Source organism: Apus apus, chromosome 4, assembly GCF_020740795.1.
Source record: "Apus apus isolate bApuApu2 chromosome 4, bApuApu2.pri.cur, whole genome shotgun sequence".
NCBI lineage: Eukaryota > Metazoa > Chordata > Aves > Apodiformes > Apodidae > Apus > Apus apus.
This window is the reverse complement of record NC_067285.1, coordinates 67,831,829-67,849,945: the sequence shown is the minus strand read 5'-3', so window position 1 is coordinate 67,849,945 and position 18,117 is coordinate 67,831,829. Positions and strand designations below refer to the sequence as shown.

The window sequence follows — 18,117 nt, the reverse complement described above, 5'->3', positions numbered from 1 at the left end:
ATATTTCTCAAATAACAGTTTGCTTCAGCTCTGGGGCGTAAGAGGAGAGCTTGTGTCCAGTTTTTTATTTTTTTATCAAGTGAAGATGATAAGGTTTTCTCCCTCCCTGCCTACCCCATTGCCACCCCCCTGCACTAGGGTTTTGTTGTAATGGGAACATTTACTAGTTCTGTCCATGAGTACTAACACATTTCATGAGGGCCGTAAAGCATTGATCTGATAGCAATTGCTTTCATGCTGCATTTTCTTGATGAAAACTGCATCTTCTTTTGCTTAATTAAGCAAAAACTCACCTGAAATTCTATTAAGATTAGCATGCTGTTCGTGTTGTCTACTTACATTATTACTGACAGATAAAATTAGAATAAAGTTGTGCAAGAACATTTTTAATGCTCTCGTACATCTTGAAAACTGTGAGTGCCTGACTTCATGTGAACAGCTAGTATACAGAGAAAGCTTCATACTGAATTCAAGGTTATGCAAGAAGTACTTTGGGAGATGAAAAAATTTCCAGTGACTTTTAGTCAGACGTGTAATGTAATCACATAGAAACCTTCAGTGGTAGTCCCATTCATGGTGATTTGTACAAACTTCATATTAATCACTTAAAATTAAAAAAAAAAAAAAAATAGTTTGCCTTGTTGGGATATTTCAGAGGCCATTACAGGAAATAGCATAGAACTACAGAAATATGTATTTAATGTGGTAAGGAAAATGTTGCATGTCTGCACTTTCTAAGCATGTGAATAGATTTGCAGCTTGCAGTAGGGAGAAAAGTCCAAATTTCATACATTCATTCCTCACTGGCATATTTTTAGTTTTAACATTAACATGGCTATTTGTGAAAGTGTGGGAGGTTTGCTGGGGTTTTTTTTAGAATTAAATGAACTGAAAAGGTGTGCTTCAATATTAGGTTCTGACTCTAAATTAAAATTTTAATGTGAATCTGTAGGGATTCAGTTTAACTTTATACAAACTTTTACTGCAGTGTTATATTCTAATCTAGATATAACCATCTAGTAATCGCTGCCTGTCTCTGAATTTGATTTTTAATTTAGGGGTGATTAAATCAGAATTTGTTGTTGATACATGGGTTTGAGCAGAATGGGGAACTAAGTGACCAGATGAGGTCTCTTTCAAATCAAATAGTGCTGATTCTGTGGTACTCTGTCAATAGGATGTGCATACATCTACACTGTATCCTATTTGAAGTGTTATTTGTATGTGCCGGACACACTTTGACAGTTGTGTAGACAAGCAACTGAAGCTCAGACTAGGAAGCAACAAGACTTTACTTCATAAATTTGCCCTTTTTGTTTCCCTTTGAACATAATGAAGAAATTCTCCTACAGTTGAAGCGGAGAGTAACTTAGGGGTAAATAAGACCAGTTATCAAGAAAATAAAAACAAGCAGCCCTGTGTAGGCCTGTCTCAGAGTCATTGTGTGTATTCCTGAGTAAGACCAGAGTGACCCACAGGGGCTGCCTCCAACTAAATGGTTGACATCAGAAATGACATACATCCATCCCACTTGGAAAGTTAATGCACTCTAAGTTGTAGTGAGGTACCCATTGCTCTTTAAGCCATCTATAGTCTTGTACTAAATGTAATATTAGAAAAATCTGTTTTTCTGACATTAAAAAACCTAAATGGTGGTGGGTTTATTCATCTGGGATGTAATGTAATGTCTAATGTATGTGACAATTTTTGCATATAAGTCTTCCCATTATCCTGAAAGCGTATGCCAAATCAAGTTGCTATATAATGCGATGAATTCCTCTTTTTGGTCGTTGTTTTTAATGAGTTTCTTTTATGGGTGCCAAACAATGACTGAACATCACTTTGCAGAACTGGATATCATTTGAAACAATTATCTTTTTACTATCTCATAAGGGACTGCAGGTACCCAGAAATACTGTTACTGCCTTGTCTGATTGGATCTACATCTGACGTAGTGTGTAGAGCTTTGTCTTAGGAGATTGCAATCCAGACTGTGGTGTGAAAGTCTATTTTAGGATCTTTCACTTGTATGTGGAGGCAGATTGCTGTAAAGTGCATGTAAATGTTGATTCAGAGTTGAAAATGTGCCAAGAGACTGCTAGTAAAATATTTACCGATAACTTTAAGATGGAAATATGTCTTCCTTATTGAGCTATAACTTTGGTTTGGAAGATGTTTGAAGAAGGAACATATTTATATTAATATATCTAGAGACTATGGAGCTACATTTGCTCTTGAGGCTATTTTCTTTTAGTAATGTTGTTCATGCCTGCCGTAGCTTTCAGAAAGATTGAAGCTATACATGTGATTGCTGTGCTATCATCTTGAATTGCACATAGCTTTAAATATTTTGGAGTTGTAAGATGGCCTTGTGGTATTTCAGGCTGCCATAGGCACAAAATAAATTTTCTTCTTTTTTTGTTCAAGGTAAGACTCAAATGGTAAGCAGTTTTTAATCAGAGAGATTGTAAATACTGAATGTTGACTGTTATTAAAGTTAGGTAATGCTATAAAAGAGATAAAGTTGTACACAATTGCTTGTGAAAAGTAGTGGGGTTTTGGCTTTGGCTTTTTTGTTTGTTTATTTATTTTTCCATCTTCCTAAAAGGAATGAGAATGTTCTGCTTCTTCTCTACCTGTTCTTCAGTTTTGCTTTAGAGCCTTGGTCTTCCTTTTTAATACAACTACTTTGACTATAATTTTTCATTTATTTTTGTGCAGATGATTATTGTTGGGGGTTTTTGGGTTTTGTTTTTAATGAGCGCCTTTTTTAACCATGTGCCAGGTAGGGTTTGTGCTCTAAGATAAAATAAAGCATTTTTTAGAAAAACATTGATGGGTAGTAAGCTCTCTTTTATTTTCTTCTGGCATTTTTTGGTCTGTTGTCAATATACAGCTTTGTGGAGATTCCTCATAGAAAGTGACACAAAAAAAGAACAGCAGTAATTGTGTAGTTATGCTGCAGAGGGAGTATTCCATTCAGCTGAATTGATCTGATCATTTCATATATTGTACTACTCAGACTTCCAAGGTGAACTCAGAAGACTTCAGTCAGTATCTATACACAGTTAATAACAGGTGAACTCATAACTTTAGAGTAATGTAGGAAACATACACCATTGTTAATGTATTTTTATTGAAAAGCTTATTTTGAACAGGAAGCTAATACATACTTGGATGTTTTACTTCATTTAATAGGTTGTATTATGAACCCTTTTCATTTCAACTTCCTTGCTGCGGTTGTCTCAGAATAGCTAAAGTCACAAATATTTGTGCTGGCTGGTGTGTGTGGTTGTTAGTTTAAAGAAATTGCAATTACTTATTTTGTTCAATGTGACATGTAAGAAATAAAATAGCTGTGGGAACTAAATGTCAGATTCCTATGCTGAGTTTGTTGCAGCTTCCAGTGAATACTTAACTGTGTCTTCTGACAGAAACTGTGTCATACTCTCACCTTAACAAGATTAAAAATTGATAATTTTCAAGAAGAGTGGAGTTTTGTAATGTTTTGAATGTGTTTCTGAAAGCTAAGTGAAAATAAGTTATAAACTACTGACTGAAGGAATGTAAACAGAACAACAGTGTATCTGCCTGTTTGGTGCATGAAATCTACATTCACTTTAGGGGTGTCTTAGGTAATTAATCATTCCTTCATTAACAATGAAGGGATGATGAGGATATGTTATATGGAGGCAAAAAGGGAACCTATCCTAAACTTGATTTAACTACCTGATTAGTGCTTTGTTCAGCATCTGATGCTATGGTAAAGATTAAGTAAATTAATATGTTTGCACCGAGCTCTTAAACAGTGCTGCTTTGGTTTGCTTTTTGTCTTGTTGTTTGTTTGGTTTTTAATTCCAAAAAGTGTCTGAATATTCTTGCATCTATGTATAGAAAATGCTGACTGGTCTAGCAATGCAATCCTAGGGGATTAACTCTACCCCTCCCATGACAATAGGCCAGCAAGCACTTCAGGATGAAGTCTTAATAGTTGGGTTTTTTTGTGCCACAGTATGTAAGAAGTAGGCAGGAATCAAGACCTGAGCAGGTGCCATTTCTGGTCGTATTGTGTTCATGTGCAGAGGAGTCCTAAAAACTGTATTTCCCTTATTGGTCCACTGATAGACCATGTGTTATAAATGAGGCATCCTGACAGCTTCAATTTTAGAGGCTTCCAGATGTTTTCTCAGCTGCTGAGCTCTGACTTTTCTGGTGATGACTGTTTTCTCCTCACCTGTAAATTCAAAGGTTAAACGTAGAGGCTGTCCGTTTTCAAACCTTCCCTCCGGAAAGGTCTCTGATCACAATCAGCAACTCTTTTTTCAGTTTCCTTACACTGGCATTTTAATTGGCTGATGTAGAAGTGTAAATTACTCCACCCATTAGACTATTTTAGTATTTTATAGACTCATAGAATAGTTTGGGTTGGAAGGGACTTTAAAGATCATCTAGATTCAATCCCCTGCATTGGCAGGGACACCTCCCACTAGGTCAGGTTGTTCAGAGCCCAGAGTATTTGTTGGAACCATAACGTATGTAGTAATATCAACAATATAATTTAAAAAAAAAAGATTCTATGTAAAATGAATTAACCGAGATTTATTTGTGTTAAGTCAAAAAGATCTCTAAGGCTAATTGAAGTGGAAAATGAAAAGGTAAAAAATAAAATAATCATTAAAACTTTTTTCTTCCTTCTCATCAGTGACAGCATGAGTTTGGGATTTTAGCATTAAAATATTAAGTGACACTGAACTGATATAGGGAGAATGATCAACCAAAAAAAAAAAGGCACAGTGGTCCCAACCTCAGTTCTATGCATTTACATAAGAAAAGTCTAGAAGATGCTATCACTAGCATGTTTTTTGGGCCCTGGAAAAGAACTTAAAAACATTTGAAATGAAAATGAGCTATATACATTTAAAATATATGGAAATGCTTAACATACATCTGTTTCCTGTGGTGAACCTAAGGTGTGCAATGGTATTTAACGCTTAATTGGATTTCAAACTTCGCTTATACTAAGAGCAATATTTTAAGAGGTGCTATTTTGTAAGTAATGTGTTACCAAAAAACGATGCAGCAAAAAGGTAGGGGTGAATTAACTCACTTGGAAGCTTTGGGTGAGTGTGCAAACTTGTATAAATCACTAACTTAGTAACTGCAAGGTAACTAGGCATCAACAGTGCCTCTGTATTATTAATAGCATTATCTTATTCCTGTGTAAGGCTCTACATTTCTAGGAATCACAGGGCACTTGGAAAACTTTGCCTCAGTGGTAAATATTATATTGTCATGGAAGCCTAGACACCTCTAGGATTAAGTGTTACACTGCACAGAGAGGACAGAGGAAAAGGCTGTATGTGATTAAAACTGTGGAACTTCTGAGAGTTTGAGCAGAGCCTGGATTTTCCACAAAGAATGTCTGAAACTTGGCTTAGTTTTGAAAAATGCTTCTTATCATTGTGCCAGATGATACTGAGGTTTAACATTGATTTCTCATGTATGAGGGGGGAAAAAAGGAAAGGAAGGCTTGTTTAAAAGATAAAGGCATATATCTTTCCATCCCCTTCCTCCCCTGGAAAGCCATTTACTCTGGAAATCAGAAACATGAAAAGTAATGCAGTGAAATTCATTGGCCTCTTGCTTTTCAAAAGAGCATTGTGTCATTGGAAATACATCACTTAATTGGTATCACTTAGAAATTAACAATGGATAATTGAATTCCCAGTTCTTTGGTTGACTGATTTGTGTATGTTGAGGCTGTTTTTAAATGTTTTCTTTTTGACTGGGGGAGGGCAGGCAGGCAGAGAAAGTAGATGCTACACATTCAAAGAATAGAAAAAAAGTACTTTTTGGCTAAAGAAGCAAGCAGCCAGCTAACCATTGTCAGACCAATTTCCTTTGTGCTTTTTGTTTTTATATAAGGTTTCACAAACGATTTCAGTGTCTTTAAAGAATGAACTGAAAGCTGATTTCTAGGAGGTGTCTTATGTTAAGGAATCACTTGAGTAGGTCAGCTTTACTTGAATGCTGCCTTTAAGCAAAGCAGAATAGCACACAGTTGACAGAATGGAATGCTCTGGTACTGTTTTGTGCAGTGCTATTCTTCAATACTTCTAGCTTTCCCTTACATGAATAGGTGCATTCTTAGTATTTCAAGTAAATGTATTTTGTTTCCAAACGACTTCAAGGGAAATAATTTGTAAAGTCACTGAAGAACTGGTTTAAGTGCCAAATGTACAATTAGATGTGGTACTCAAACCAACTTGTCCTTTGGCTACTTTGAGAAGTTAGCTGGCGATAAAGATTGTCTTTGGCAGTGCTGAAATAACTCCACAAATAACTGTGGGATTGGAGGATAGTCCACTTGCAGGGCACTGCCTGCCCTGGAGGAAAAGGGTTTTGTGCACAATGCCTGTTTGCACTGTTTTCTTGGTAAATAGTAAAGCTTTCTGCCTTCTGGCAACCTTGGGAAAAAAGGGAGGAAGTTGGGTTTTTTGTTGCCCTACTACAAATTAACCCGGTCTTGCCCCCTTGGCTACTTGTTGCTGTGGCGGTGACCTCTTACCACCATTGCAGGAAGGTGTTAAGTCTCAGAGTGACAAGCTTGGGGTGCGGTGAGATATATGGCTTGTGCTGAGCCACACAGTACTTCATGGGGCCACAGCACAGCAAGCTGTGGTCTCAGCAGCACAGCTGTGACATCTGAAGTGCTTAATAATCTTAAGTATTCTGGTTTTCCTTAAACAAAGTGCTTTGGGAGCAGTGGTGTAAAGATGGTTTCTCTGTGGGGCTTTCTAGATATGCATATATATTCTTCACTTTTCCTAGATAAAGAGGAAGATTTTAACAATATCTGAAAGAGAAAATTATCTCAAAGAACAAATGCCTGGTAAATCTGTTCCCAGCCTTGAATTCAAAAAGAACTCAAAATCACTTCAAAGGAAGTTACGCTCCATAAGTTTCAGGTGTTTGATTATTTTGGAGGGTTTGGAGTTGTTTTTTAGTTTGTTTGGCTGGTGTTTTTTTTTTTTTAGGGCAATAAGAACAATCTGAATATTACTGTAATGAGTAATCCTTGACTACCCAGTCCATTTTATCAGTATGCCTTTTTACATTGGGAAGGAGGATGCAAACTTGAAGCAAAGGGGGATCGTGTCAGCAAAAGGCTTCCATACAGGTCCCAACCAGTATGACTTGCTTGGCATTTGATTGATATTTTCTTTACATGCACAGTTGGTTTTGCAGAGATGTGTGGTAATTACTGGCACAAAAGGTGAAGCACTATCTACTGAAAGTGTATAGTGTATATATTGACTGGGCATCTAATAAAACTGCTTTCTATCAGATGTCATTAAACTGACCCAGTGAGGACTTGTTAGAGAATTTTGGAGAGGAGAAGAAAGTGTACTGCCCTCACTGTCCTTCCTACCTGTTTGAAATGTACTTTACCTTCAAACAGTGACAGTATCAACTAACACACTGCTGTACTTGAGCCTTCTTATTTTTGTAAAGGAATGAATTTTTGTATATACTCTGTATATTGTCCTTTCTGTAAAATTTAGTTTCTGGCAAGTGTGAGCTTGCCTGTTTTAGGCTGATTCTTTTTTTTTCTGTCTTCTTTCTTTTCTCTCTATTTTTGGTTCATTATGTCCACTGATGGGTGGATTACCCGTAGAGTGTTCCTCACTGTGATATATGTTTATCCGAAAATAGGAACTACAGTTCTTCAGTAATAACAGACTTCTCTATCTAAACAGTCTCTATTTCGTTTCACTGCTATCATTTTCTTCATGTCTTGTCATTTTTTTCATTTGCTGCTGCTGTTAATCTGACATCCTTTGCTCCAGAAAAAAAAAAAAAAAATGTGTTTTATTTACAGGGCACAGAATTTGGAAGTGCTCCTGTACCTTCTCGCAGGCAATTATGTGAGTCTCTTAAATTCCACTCTGTGTTGTAAAGATGACTATGTGTTCATGTGCTGTAGCATGGCATGCCAATATAGACTTAATGCCCTGAGGTCAATATTCAACCACTGTTGTTGTATATTGCCTGTTTGTAGCTAACAGCTTCTATTGATCCCTTTTTTATTTCTTTGTTGTGTTTTGTTCAGCACATCATAAATTGGGCTGCGCTGTGCACTATAGAGTTGCAAGAAGGGAGGAAAATACCATCATGACTCAAAGTCTGAAGGGGAATAAGAATAATACCCTCAGATTGTGCATTCAACATATTAATGAATAGCATTGTTAAAATTGAAGAGTCTCTCTTTTCTAATCTTCAAATTAATCTCTCCACTGTGCAAACAATTGAAAAAGAATCTGGATCTCAAAAATTAATGGAAAAATCAAACAATGTGATGTAAGGAAGAAGTTACAGAGACCAGCTCTATATCTTGCAAGACTTTCCATCTAATTAATTTGAAGAACAAGTCCATCCCCTGAGTTTGAGAGGGAAGGGAACATTTATAGAGGGATCTCATTCATTTTCCTTAAATCCATTGGAAATATTGACACTAGATAATATTTAGTTTAAATAAAATTTTAAACCTCCCCTCATTATCCACCCAAAAACTCAATAAATCACAAACTTAATGTGCTCTATTTTTTTTTAAAAAAAAGGAAAAAGCTTACATTCTAATTCAAGATGATCTCTCTGCTGCTTTAACAGTGTGCGTGTGTGTGTGTATATTGAATAAATAGATTCTCAGAATACCATCAGACTTTGAGGTGAGGGCTTTCTTATGTTTCTAAAGTCTATTTCTGTCTCTCTCCTCCTACCTTGACTTGAAAGTCCATCCTAAAGACTTTGGTGTCTTCCATATGCATACAGTAAGCCGCAGGCATGCACTGCGTTATTTTAATTACTATGCACTGCATCACACTGCTGAATGTCAAACAGATTCATCATAATATAACATTCCAGGCTTATTCATAAAATACAGTGAAGTTTGAATGATGCTTCGTTGTTGGCAGTCTTGAAACGTGTTGCTTGCATAAAGTCACCAATGCTGCTCTTGTGTATTCATAGGAAAACATATGGCATTTGTCTATGAGTGTGGGTCTTGCAAAAGTAACAAAAAACATTATCTGTATATGACTATATTTTCTTCTGTGTAATTATCTAAGTTTTTCCTATTCTATTGGGTATATCTAAGAGGAGGAAAAAAATGAAGATGAAACATTGTTCATGAAATAGTTTTGTTCCTATTATTGTTTTTTATTGTATGGTGGAACAAATTAATGTCCTTGTTGAATCCTTCGAAAAAAATTGTTGAAGTTATTATTTTTATCCAATATGTGTGACATCTGTTAAAATGAAAATCCAAATTGCAGTCTCATTTATTTCATTGAAGTTAATCCTACCAGTCATCTACATGATCAACAAAATCAGTGAAGAATTTGGAAGCACGCTAACGTTCTTTAGCATGCATAGTTATAAATAATCACAGGTGTGTATGATAGCACTGTTGATAGTGCTATAGTGCTTCCTGGTATAAAGTCACTCTTTAAAATGATTGATGAAGTGTCACATAATGAATGTCTGGGATTTGAACATAACGGAAAGTGTGGGAAGGGCAGAAAAAGAATTGTATACCAAAATGAATATGCAGAACTGTGAAGTAAACAGAGGAATGAATAATGGTTCGGTTAAATATGTGGATGAACAGGTTTGAAGAAGTGGCCACAGTCTCTCTGATTAGGTGATGAAATAATGATAAAACTAACATTACTGAAATGGTGAGATGGGAGAAGGAGTTTAAAATTGCATATATGGGATGTGTTTGTGGCTTAACTGAAGCAAATTAAAGCAAAAGAAACACAAATAAAAGAATCTGTGACATCGGGACCAGGGAGGGGAGAGGAGGGAAGGGGAAAAAAATACTTCAGCCAGTCATTTTTTGCTTTTATGTGTACTGGAAGGAAAGATTATATGAAAGTATGAATATGTTCTGGTAAAGTTCTTCTAACAGAAAGCTAAGCTAGAGCTTGAGCTTCCAAAGCTTGTGTTCTAGTCATTGGTGGTAACTTTCCTGTTCCTTGCAAAGCATTGAATGTTGTTATTGTTCACATACAATACTGAGAAAAGAGGATGTTTGGAAATACAGAGCAGCAGTGCTACTGGACAAATGCTGTGTCCTATCAAATAGAAAATCAAAGGTAGGCTATGTTTTCTTACAACTGATATTACTGGTGATCCTACCATAACTCCACCACAGTAGAAGAAGCAGGATTAATTTGATCTGACTTTGTGTGAGATGTTTTACACTACTGGGGTCTTATGGATGCTTCAGGGTGAGCAGGGTAGGCTTGGTGGTAGTGTTGTGAATCCCTTGAAGGCATGCACTTCTGGGCATCTGAAGCTGTCATACACATGGAGTGGCATCTGTGCCAGTGCTGTGTTACGACATTTCCTCTCAGGATCCCAGAGAAGCTGCTGGTGAAATGTGGTGAAGTAATGAGTGGTCAAAATGAAAATGCTGTTTATATAACATTTAAAAATAACAAGTTTCTACTGATGGGGCATTTTAACACTCTGGCTATAAACTATGAGACAGAGAATACAAGGATAACTAAAAAGTTCCACTATGGGAGTTAGGACTCCTTTCCACAAGATAAAAACTTGTTTTTAGAAATAGAAATAAGTTGTAACTCAATTTCTATTTTACATTTAAGAAACCAACAGAAGGGGAGAAAAAGGAAGATGCAATCCAAACTTACTGTACATGAGGTGATCTATAACTAGCAGCAAAGTAAGGTGCAAAAACAGAGGACAAACTGAATGAGGAGTCCAAAGTGAATATAGATGTTGTCAGAAGGCCATTAGGATGACCCAGCTTTGTTCCTTGGAGTACTGCTGACCTAACTCAAACTATAAACTTAAAAGATTTGTTATGACTAAATAAAATGTTGTATCAAAAACCAAAATGCAGTTCCAGACTTCTGGGCAGAATTGCAATACAATTCTCCTAGGGAGAGAAGAGCTGTCATCTTTTCTCCTGTCACTTGTCCAATACACAGAGCAGAAGCATAAACACATCAGTGAAACTAAGTGTACTCTGCAGTTTAAACTGCTGTCATATTTTATTTACATATTACATGGAGAGTAAATGCCACAATTCTGAAAATACACATGTTCATTGCAAGACTTCCTTTAAACTGCACTTTTCTCCTGCAAAAGTAGGTATTATAGTCAAGACTTTGTGGTTATATCCTCTATTATATCATTGGATTAAGTTAGTAGGCCTTGCACCAGATGACAAAGCTTTAACATTTTGTATCTATGGTGCTTTTATTTGAGACTTTATTAAAAAAAAAAAAAAAATCCTTGTTGAACCTAAAATGTCCTCAAACTGTAAGAAATTTCCAATTGAGGGTGACAGTGGGCAGTACTTTTTAGGAAAATGTCATTATCATTTACGTGTAGCTTGGGGAATGAAAAATGCTTACCAGTTTTGATTATAACCACTCAGAAGAAAAAATCAATGAGAAGAAATATCATAGAAAGAAGTTTGCTATAATAGATATTCCTGAAACACAGTAGAATCTCTAAAAAAATCAAAACAGTTATGTGGTACCTGACAATCAACTTTACAGATAGAAAAAATTGGATCAGACACTTGAAATAGCTATGTTATATCCAAAGAATTTAATAGCATCTAATGATAAGAAAAGTGCCAAAATCTAAAGCAGTTAAACCAACCTTTGGACGGGGGATTTCAAGTGATGAAGAATTCACTGTTAAAAATAAACCCACCCAACATTAAAATCAAGGAAGAAAAATCCTTAGTTTGTTGATAAATGGCACTTTAATGTTATAATCTTACAAGCAAAGAAAGTTTAATTATTTAGGGCAAGCATAAATACCTCGGAGGAGTTTTAAATTCAGCTGTAGTGATATTTAATACCATAAATTACAGCAGAAAATATGTCGAATTAAAATTATGAGAGTTAAATTCCTAGCATAAATAGTTCAAGTCATAAAAAAGTCTTAAAGAAGTATTTGCTAGTTGTCAAGATATTTCAAAAGGAGTGGATGGCTTTTTTCATCAGCCAGAGGGAGGAAACAAGGAAGGTAGATTCAGTGCTGAGAAATTTACTGTTTTCTTGAATCATGGTGTGTTGTGGAGGAAAAAAACTTTTTCATGGGAGTGGTTTTCCAATGTAAAGAAAAACCTAAGGTGGTAATGGTAAATGTGTAAGTTGCAAATTAAAAGTTTTAAAATGTCTTCTTTCAGAATTTTAAAGGAATTCAGAAATAAGCAGGCTAACCTACTAGTAAAAATTGTGAGCATGGGAAAATAAATTGATCTATTTTGAGCTTTATAAGGAAGTTTTACCATCAAAGAAGGATGCAAAAGTCTCCTCCCAGCCACAGGCCAGAAACAATTAGTTCTCCAGACTGAACATTTGACTAAAAAGATGTTAAATGCCTTAACCTCACACAGGGTCATCCATTTCAGTGGTAGTAAAACCTAGTAAAAATCTAGTAAAACTAGTATAGTTTGTTTGACAGGTTTCAGCTTGAAATGAAGCAAAAATCTGTTATCTTTCAACATAATGACAAAGGTATTTGCATAGTAAAAATTAAGACAACAGTGTTCTTCCAGTTAGTCAACCTAACTAGGCTGGGGGCTTCAGGAGAACTTGAGGGGGTTTGCCAGGCCCGTGCAGCAGGATGGCAGGTTATTGAGAACAGAATGTAAATAAGTGATGAAAAGGTAAAACATTAACCTGAAAATATTGTGTGTCACAGAATATGCAATTTTAGTCAGTTCTAGAAAAATATAAGTACACAGTAATATCTTGTGTAGGAAAACTGCAACAATAGCTTTGATTCTTTTCTCAAGGGTGGAAAGTCAGGAAGGATGCTGTAAGTCTGGAGCCATCCAGATGCTCTCTTTGCTATGATTCCATCCCAACATGATGGCAGTTATCCTGCTAAACCCTGGGTCCTGCTTTCACTGTGACCAATACTGATTCATTGGGCTTCTCTAAGCTGTGCAGATGGGAAACCCCAAAGCTTCATGCAAGTCTGAGCTTTCAAAGGCTGTATTTGCCAGAAAATGCAGTGTCTGGGGCTGATGCAAAGGAGGAAAAATTTTCCTTGTAATTTCAGACAAAAAATTATTGTCATGCAGCAATTAATATGAATAACTCAGTATCTTAACTCAGTAGGACTTTGCACAGGTAAAATTTTTGTGAGTTCAGGAACTTTGGATAGATTATCTCTTAAAGATTTTTGACTGAAGATAGTTTTAGGGGAGGCAAATTATGATTTCTTAAGTTATTAATTTTCTTACAGGGAGTGTTTAAATATTTACAAGGTGTGCAGAGAGGTGCACTTAGAATTGCTTTTGTGAGGAAAAATGTAAAACTCTAATTACTGTGAAATAAGTAGGTTCTTAATCCTGTAGAATTTTATGCCAGGGTGATGTCCATAGATTCAGTAACTGGCTCTAGTTTAGAAGCAAATCTAACTAACTGTAGAAGACATGACTGCCAATCATGTTTTAATGAAGTAATTCACTCTCAAAAAAAGAAGGAACAGTAATAGAAATAAATTATGTAAGCAGCAATACTCCTTAGTAGCTATTGTTTTAGATTATTGGCTCATAATTCTTAATTGTAATACTTCTAAAAATGGCCTCATCTGCCAGTCACCTGCTACATTTAATTTAAAAATTCATTAGACAATTGTCCATTTAACCGAATATGTCTTTGATTCAGTTTTTGTAACTCAGTAAGACGTTCTTAGTGATTTAGGCTTATTCTATTGTAATCATGAGTTACAGTCCTACTAACTGCAGCGGATCATGCTCTGTTTTTGCAAAATGAGAAAATATATATTCTGACAATAGTTTTATTAATATAGTATTAATTTTGAGTCTTTCGTTTATGGGAGAGAGTTCTAATTCTTTTAACAGCAGCTTCTGCTTTCAGTCATGTTTCTATAGAAGCAAACATTAGCACAGGGAAAGTTTTTAAAAAGCAATTATTTTAAAACATTTGGGACTGGAGGATTCATTTAATCAAATCTGGAACCCACTGAAAAAAAACATGGAGCTTAGATATAAAAGAGGACTAAGAAGGGTTTATGTTATAACTTAGTATATATATTTTTCTTAAATAAATAAATAAGAAAATAATTTTTATAGCACCTAGATTGTGCTAGTACAAAACTACCCAAGAGGGGTATTATGCTGGGGGATGTGTTTCTGTACCTATGAGGATTAAGGAATTTAGAAAAATTAGTATTTTTTTCATCAGTTTGTGCTTGATGAGGGAGAATGGTACTTATTAGACTGGTATGTACAGTGGTACATGAAAAGTCTTCAAGTTTGGTTTTCTTACTACATCTGAATATGGAAGAAGAAATAAATAAGTTGTTACTGTCTTACCCTTGGGCAAAGAAAAAAATCCCATAATCATTTTTTAATTATTCTTTTTTAACAAAAAATCAGGTACTGTTTCCTGATTAAATAAAATAGCCCTTCAAAAACTGAGTCTTTCATCATTGAAAAAATAGCCAATCAGGGTGATATTCAGCCATAGTAATTTTTTCCTGTCCTGCTTTGTATTGACAGACTTGATTACATGTTAGTGAAGGGTAAGTAGAAGACAGAAGTCATGAACTGATTTGTTGTTTCTGCCTTCACTACCGTTATAGTTTGTAAAAATTCTTTTACACTTTTTTTGAAAATGAATAAGCATTCATTGAAATTAGGCTTTTGATAAATTAATTTCAAAACACTAGACAATTTTTAAAGGAAAATGTTCTGCTACGGGCTTCTTGAACTGCCTCAAGTAGCTGTAATTGCATGGTTTTGGAAGTTCCGTCAAGTATTTCAAAACAACTAAAATTTATTCCGTTATTCTACAAGTCTGATAAAATAATTTATATGTGAAACCCTATAGTCATCTGGTTTTTGCAAGCTGTTTCATTTCCCCATGAAAATGAGCCAAAATGGCAGCCTCCAACAATCATTGGAGGCTGCTGGAAACCCTGTATTTTCCATTAGTAATTTTTGGGGGGATTATGTCTGTGGTCACTATAAGAGGGAAGAAAGTCTGTAACACCTTGCTTCGACATCTCAGAAAAATATGTATAATTGAAATTGTGAAGACTTACTTTCCTAAAGACTGAGCTTTATGTTTTCTACAGAAAGTCATGAAACTTTTACATTAACTCAGGGAATAGTCAATTCCCTAACTCTAACTCTAGAGCTTGTGTCTACAAAAGCTGACTTTTAACTGTAGTTCCTTTAGTTTGTCGGCTTACTAACTGCTTAAGAGTTAATCTTGATAGTGCCAGACAGTATAGCAAGAGGCCATAAATTACAGCTTTACAGGTACAAAAAGTACATTAGGAAGATCTTCTTTCAAGGAGTGTAGTGCATCTCTGGAACAGGTTGCTTGTGTTGTATAAGCTCCATTCTCAAAGATTTTCAAGACTCAGTCAGGCAGAGGTCTGAGCTCACCTGGAGTTGTTGGTAATCCCAAGCAGGAGGCAGGGCAAGATGACCTCCAGAGACTTCCAGCCAATATTTCTCTGAGTCTGTGATTTGGGGAGCACTAGTGGGGATGCAGTCTTCTGAAGTTCCATCTTTCTTTAGAGTTTGTTTTCTGTTTTGCAAAGTCTTGTGCAATTAATACAAGAAACTTCAGCTGCTAAAAGGAGTAATTTATTTTTTAAAAAGAAGTTAATGACTGGTTTCAAGTTTCTTCAAATACTTCTGAAAGTGGTGATGCTTTTTTTTTTTTTTTTTTTACTTAAAAATAAGGTTCATATAATAAATAATTATAGAATTACAGTGCTATTTCATTTTGGCCTAACAAAATATTTCTGATTGATCTGATCTTTTCTATTCAGGCATAAAACTGAAGAGTCTCTTATTTACCTAACTCTGAGTCGTGAAATTGAATCTCTGATAATCTCCATCAGGAGTAAACTCAGTGATTCATTTATTCTGAATAAATTACCTGTCAAATTAATCCTGTTTCCTATTAGAGAATTGGCTGAAATCTGACTTATTTTTCTTTTATTAAATATTTTGGGATGGTAATGAATTGTCAGTATATGCATACATTAGCTTATGCGTTGTCAATGGAGTAATTTCCCTCATTCAATACTTCCCCATCTGACTACTGTCATATCGCTTCTGTTTCTGGACTCTTCCACACACAGGCCTCTTCTCTTTCTCCAGATGACCATCTACTGTGTTATGATAATAGTGATACTAATTTTCAGATTCACTATTGTTAAAATATTCCCATGAAAAACTCTTCCTAGTAGCAGCTTATTTGTTCAATTACTGTACATATTCTGTTGATCATATAGTTAGATGTTTTTATACAGAAAGCATCAGGAAAAGGAAGAAAATTCACTTGCAGACATTTGGTGCCTTAGCTCATTAATTAATTAAACAGGGTAGTAAAGTATACAGGTGTTCAATATAAAGCTTTCAGTGAAAGAAACTGTGGTAGAGAAAGGATGCATAAGGGTAACAATTAACAATGAACAATATCTGCTGAGAAAATGTAAAGCCTGCAGCTAAAAGGCTCTTCCTCAGGATCTTTGACTGTCAGAGTCTTCACAGCTTCAGGTATTGGTCTTACAGATGTTGGAACAGATTTCAGCAAAGCAGTCTCAGGCAAGATTTAAACTAAAGAAAATATTTACCCATGTTTTTTTCTCATTTATGGCATGTGCAGTCATTAGTAAAATGTTATTTCATGATATGAGGGATTATAACATCATTTTATGGTGCGGACTTACAGCCTACACGCTTGTATTAACTTGGGTGATGTTCAGCTTTTGCAATTACGGAGTCTGAATTTGCTTTTTGATCCATCGTTGTAATGGATAGTGCTTTTCTCTCATATGTAGTTAAATTAAAAACTATTGTACTCATTGTTTTCATCAGTAGTTCTGTTTTCAGGGGATTAATGAAATTTGGGACTGCTGAAGGCAGTTACTTAAATTACTGAATTACTTAATAGGCAAGTCAATATTAAAAAATTTTCAAGCCATTCCCAGTAAACTGTTAAAAACACAGTGCAGGCATACTAGAGATATCATGATCATGTTTTATTTCAGCATAACTACAGATGTGTCTAGGCTGAATAATGGGTGATGCCATTCGTCATTCTTCTGATACAGCTATTAAACTGTTAACCATTGTATTTAAATCCTTTGGATAGATTTTGAAAAATACTGCCTTTAATCAACTGCTAGTACAGAAGGCATTTTTTTTTTTCCTGATTTCTCTTCTAGGATTAGGCATGTGCAGGTATTGCAATCACTTTTGCATTTTATTAACAGTGATAAAAGACGATTGATAGACATTTTACTTCAGGTGGTTGAAAAGAGTTAAATGTTGGAATAAAAATATTCACCATTTCTCTGTGCCAGGCAAGCATGCTTCTGAATGCATCCTTTGCTGTTCTCTCCCTTGCAGACATAACACAGTCTGTACCTTCCTAGATAAAAGCTAGACAAATGATCCACTCTGTTGTTCTTTCTCCATTCCCTTTGTTGTTCATTCTGTCATTTCCCCATAAAATCCATGGATTTTATATGCTTCATAGACCAGTAATTATTTGTTTTAAATGTTTCAAAGCAAGACATTGCTAATGTTTGTATTATTCATGGGTATTTATCAAATTCACTTATAGGAAATATAAAGCCAAATAATGTGGTGTGGTTTGTTAAAAATGAACATTTGGAATAATGCAGTTCTAAGTAGCAACGTATATAACAGTTTACATGGGCATATAAACACTACTTATTCAAGCTCATTTCTCTTTGATTTATTTTTCTTAAAAGCTTTCCCTCCTTTTCATGCACTCATTTCTAATATTTGGAAAATGTATACAGCTTTACTTTTATAGAAAAGTAAATTCATTATTGTCATTTGGTCATATTGCTGAAGCTCAAACACACAAGAACAGAATAAGTGGTTTTTATATGCTTTGTTAGAGTCATCTGTTGTTAGGAAGTAAGTATCTGCTGAATGTTTCTGGAAGCTATTTCTAACATTTTTTATAAGAAGATACTATAAAAGTAGTACTTGCTACAAAACCTTGTTAAGCTTTTCTGGAAAGCAACAATAAT

General features: G+C 35.2%; 1 protein-coding gene across 6 annotated transcripts in view; it reads left to right on the top strand.

Moving 5' to 3' along the window:
* The window catches only part of CCSER1 (coiled-coil serine rich protein 1), a 655,276-nt gene that overhangs the window by 516,616 nt on the left and 120,543 nt on the right, over positions 1 to 18,117 (top strand). The window contains exon 10 of one of the 6 annotated variants that reach the window (XM_051619520.1): positions 7,883 to 7,928. The exons of the other annotated variants lie outside the window; for them this stretch is intronic. Coding sequence (XP_051475480.1) covers positions 7,883 to 7,928 — 46 coding nt within the window. The remainder of the gene's footprint in view (positions 1 to 7,882; positions 7,929 to 18,117) is intronic. 6 annotated transcript variants of the gene reach the window in all.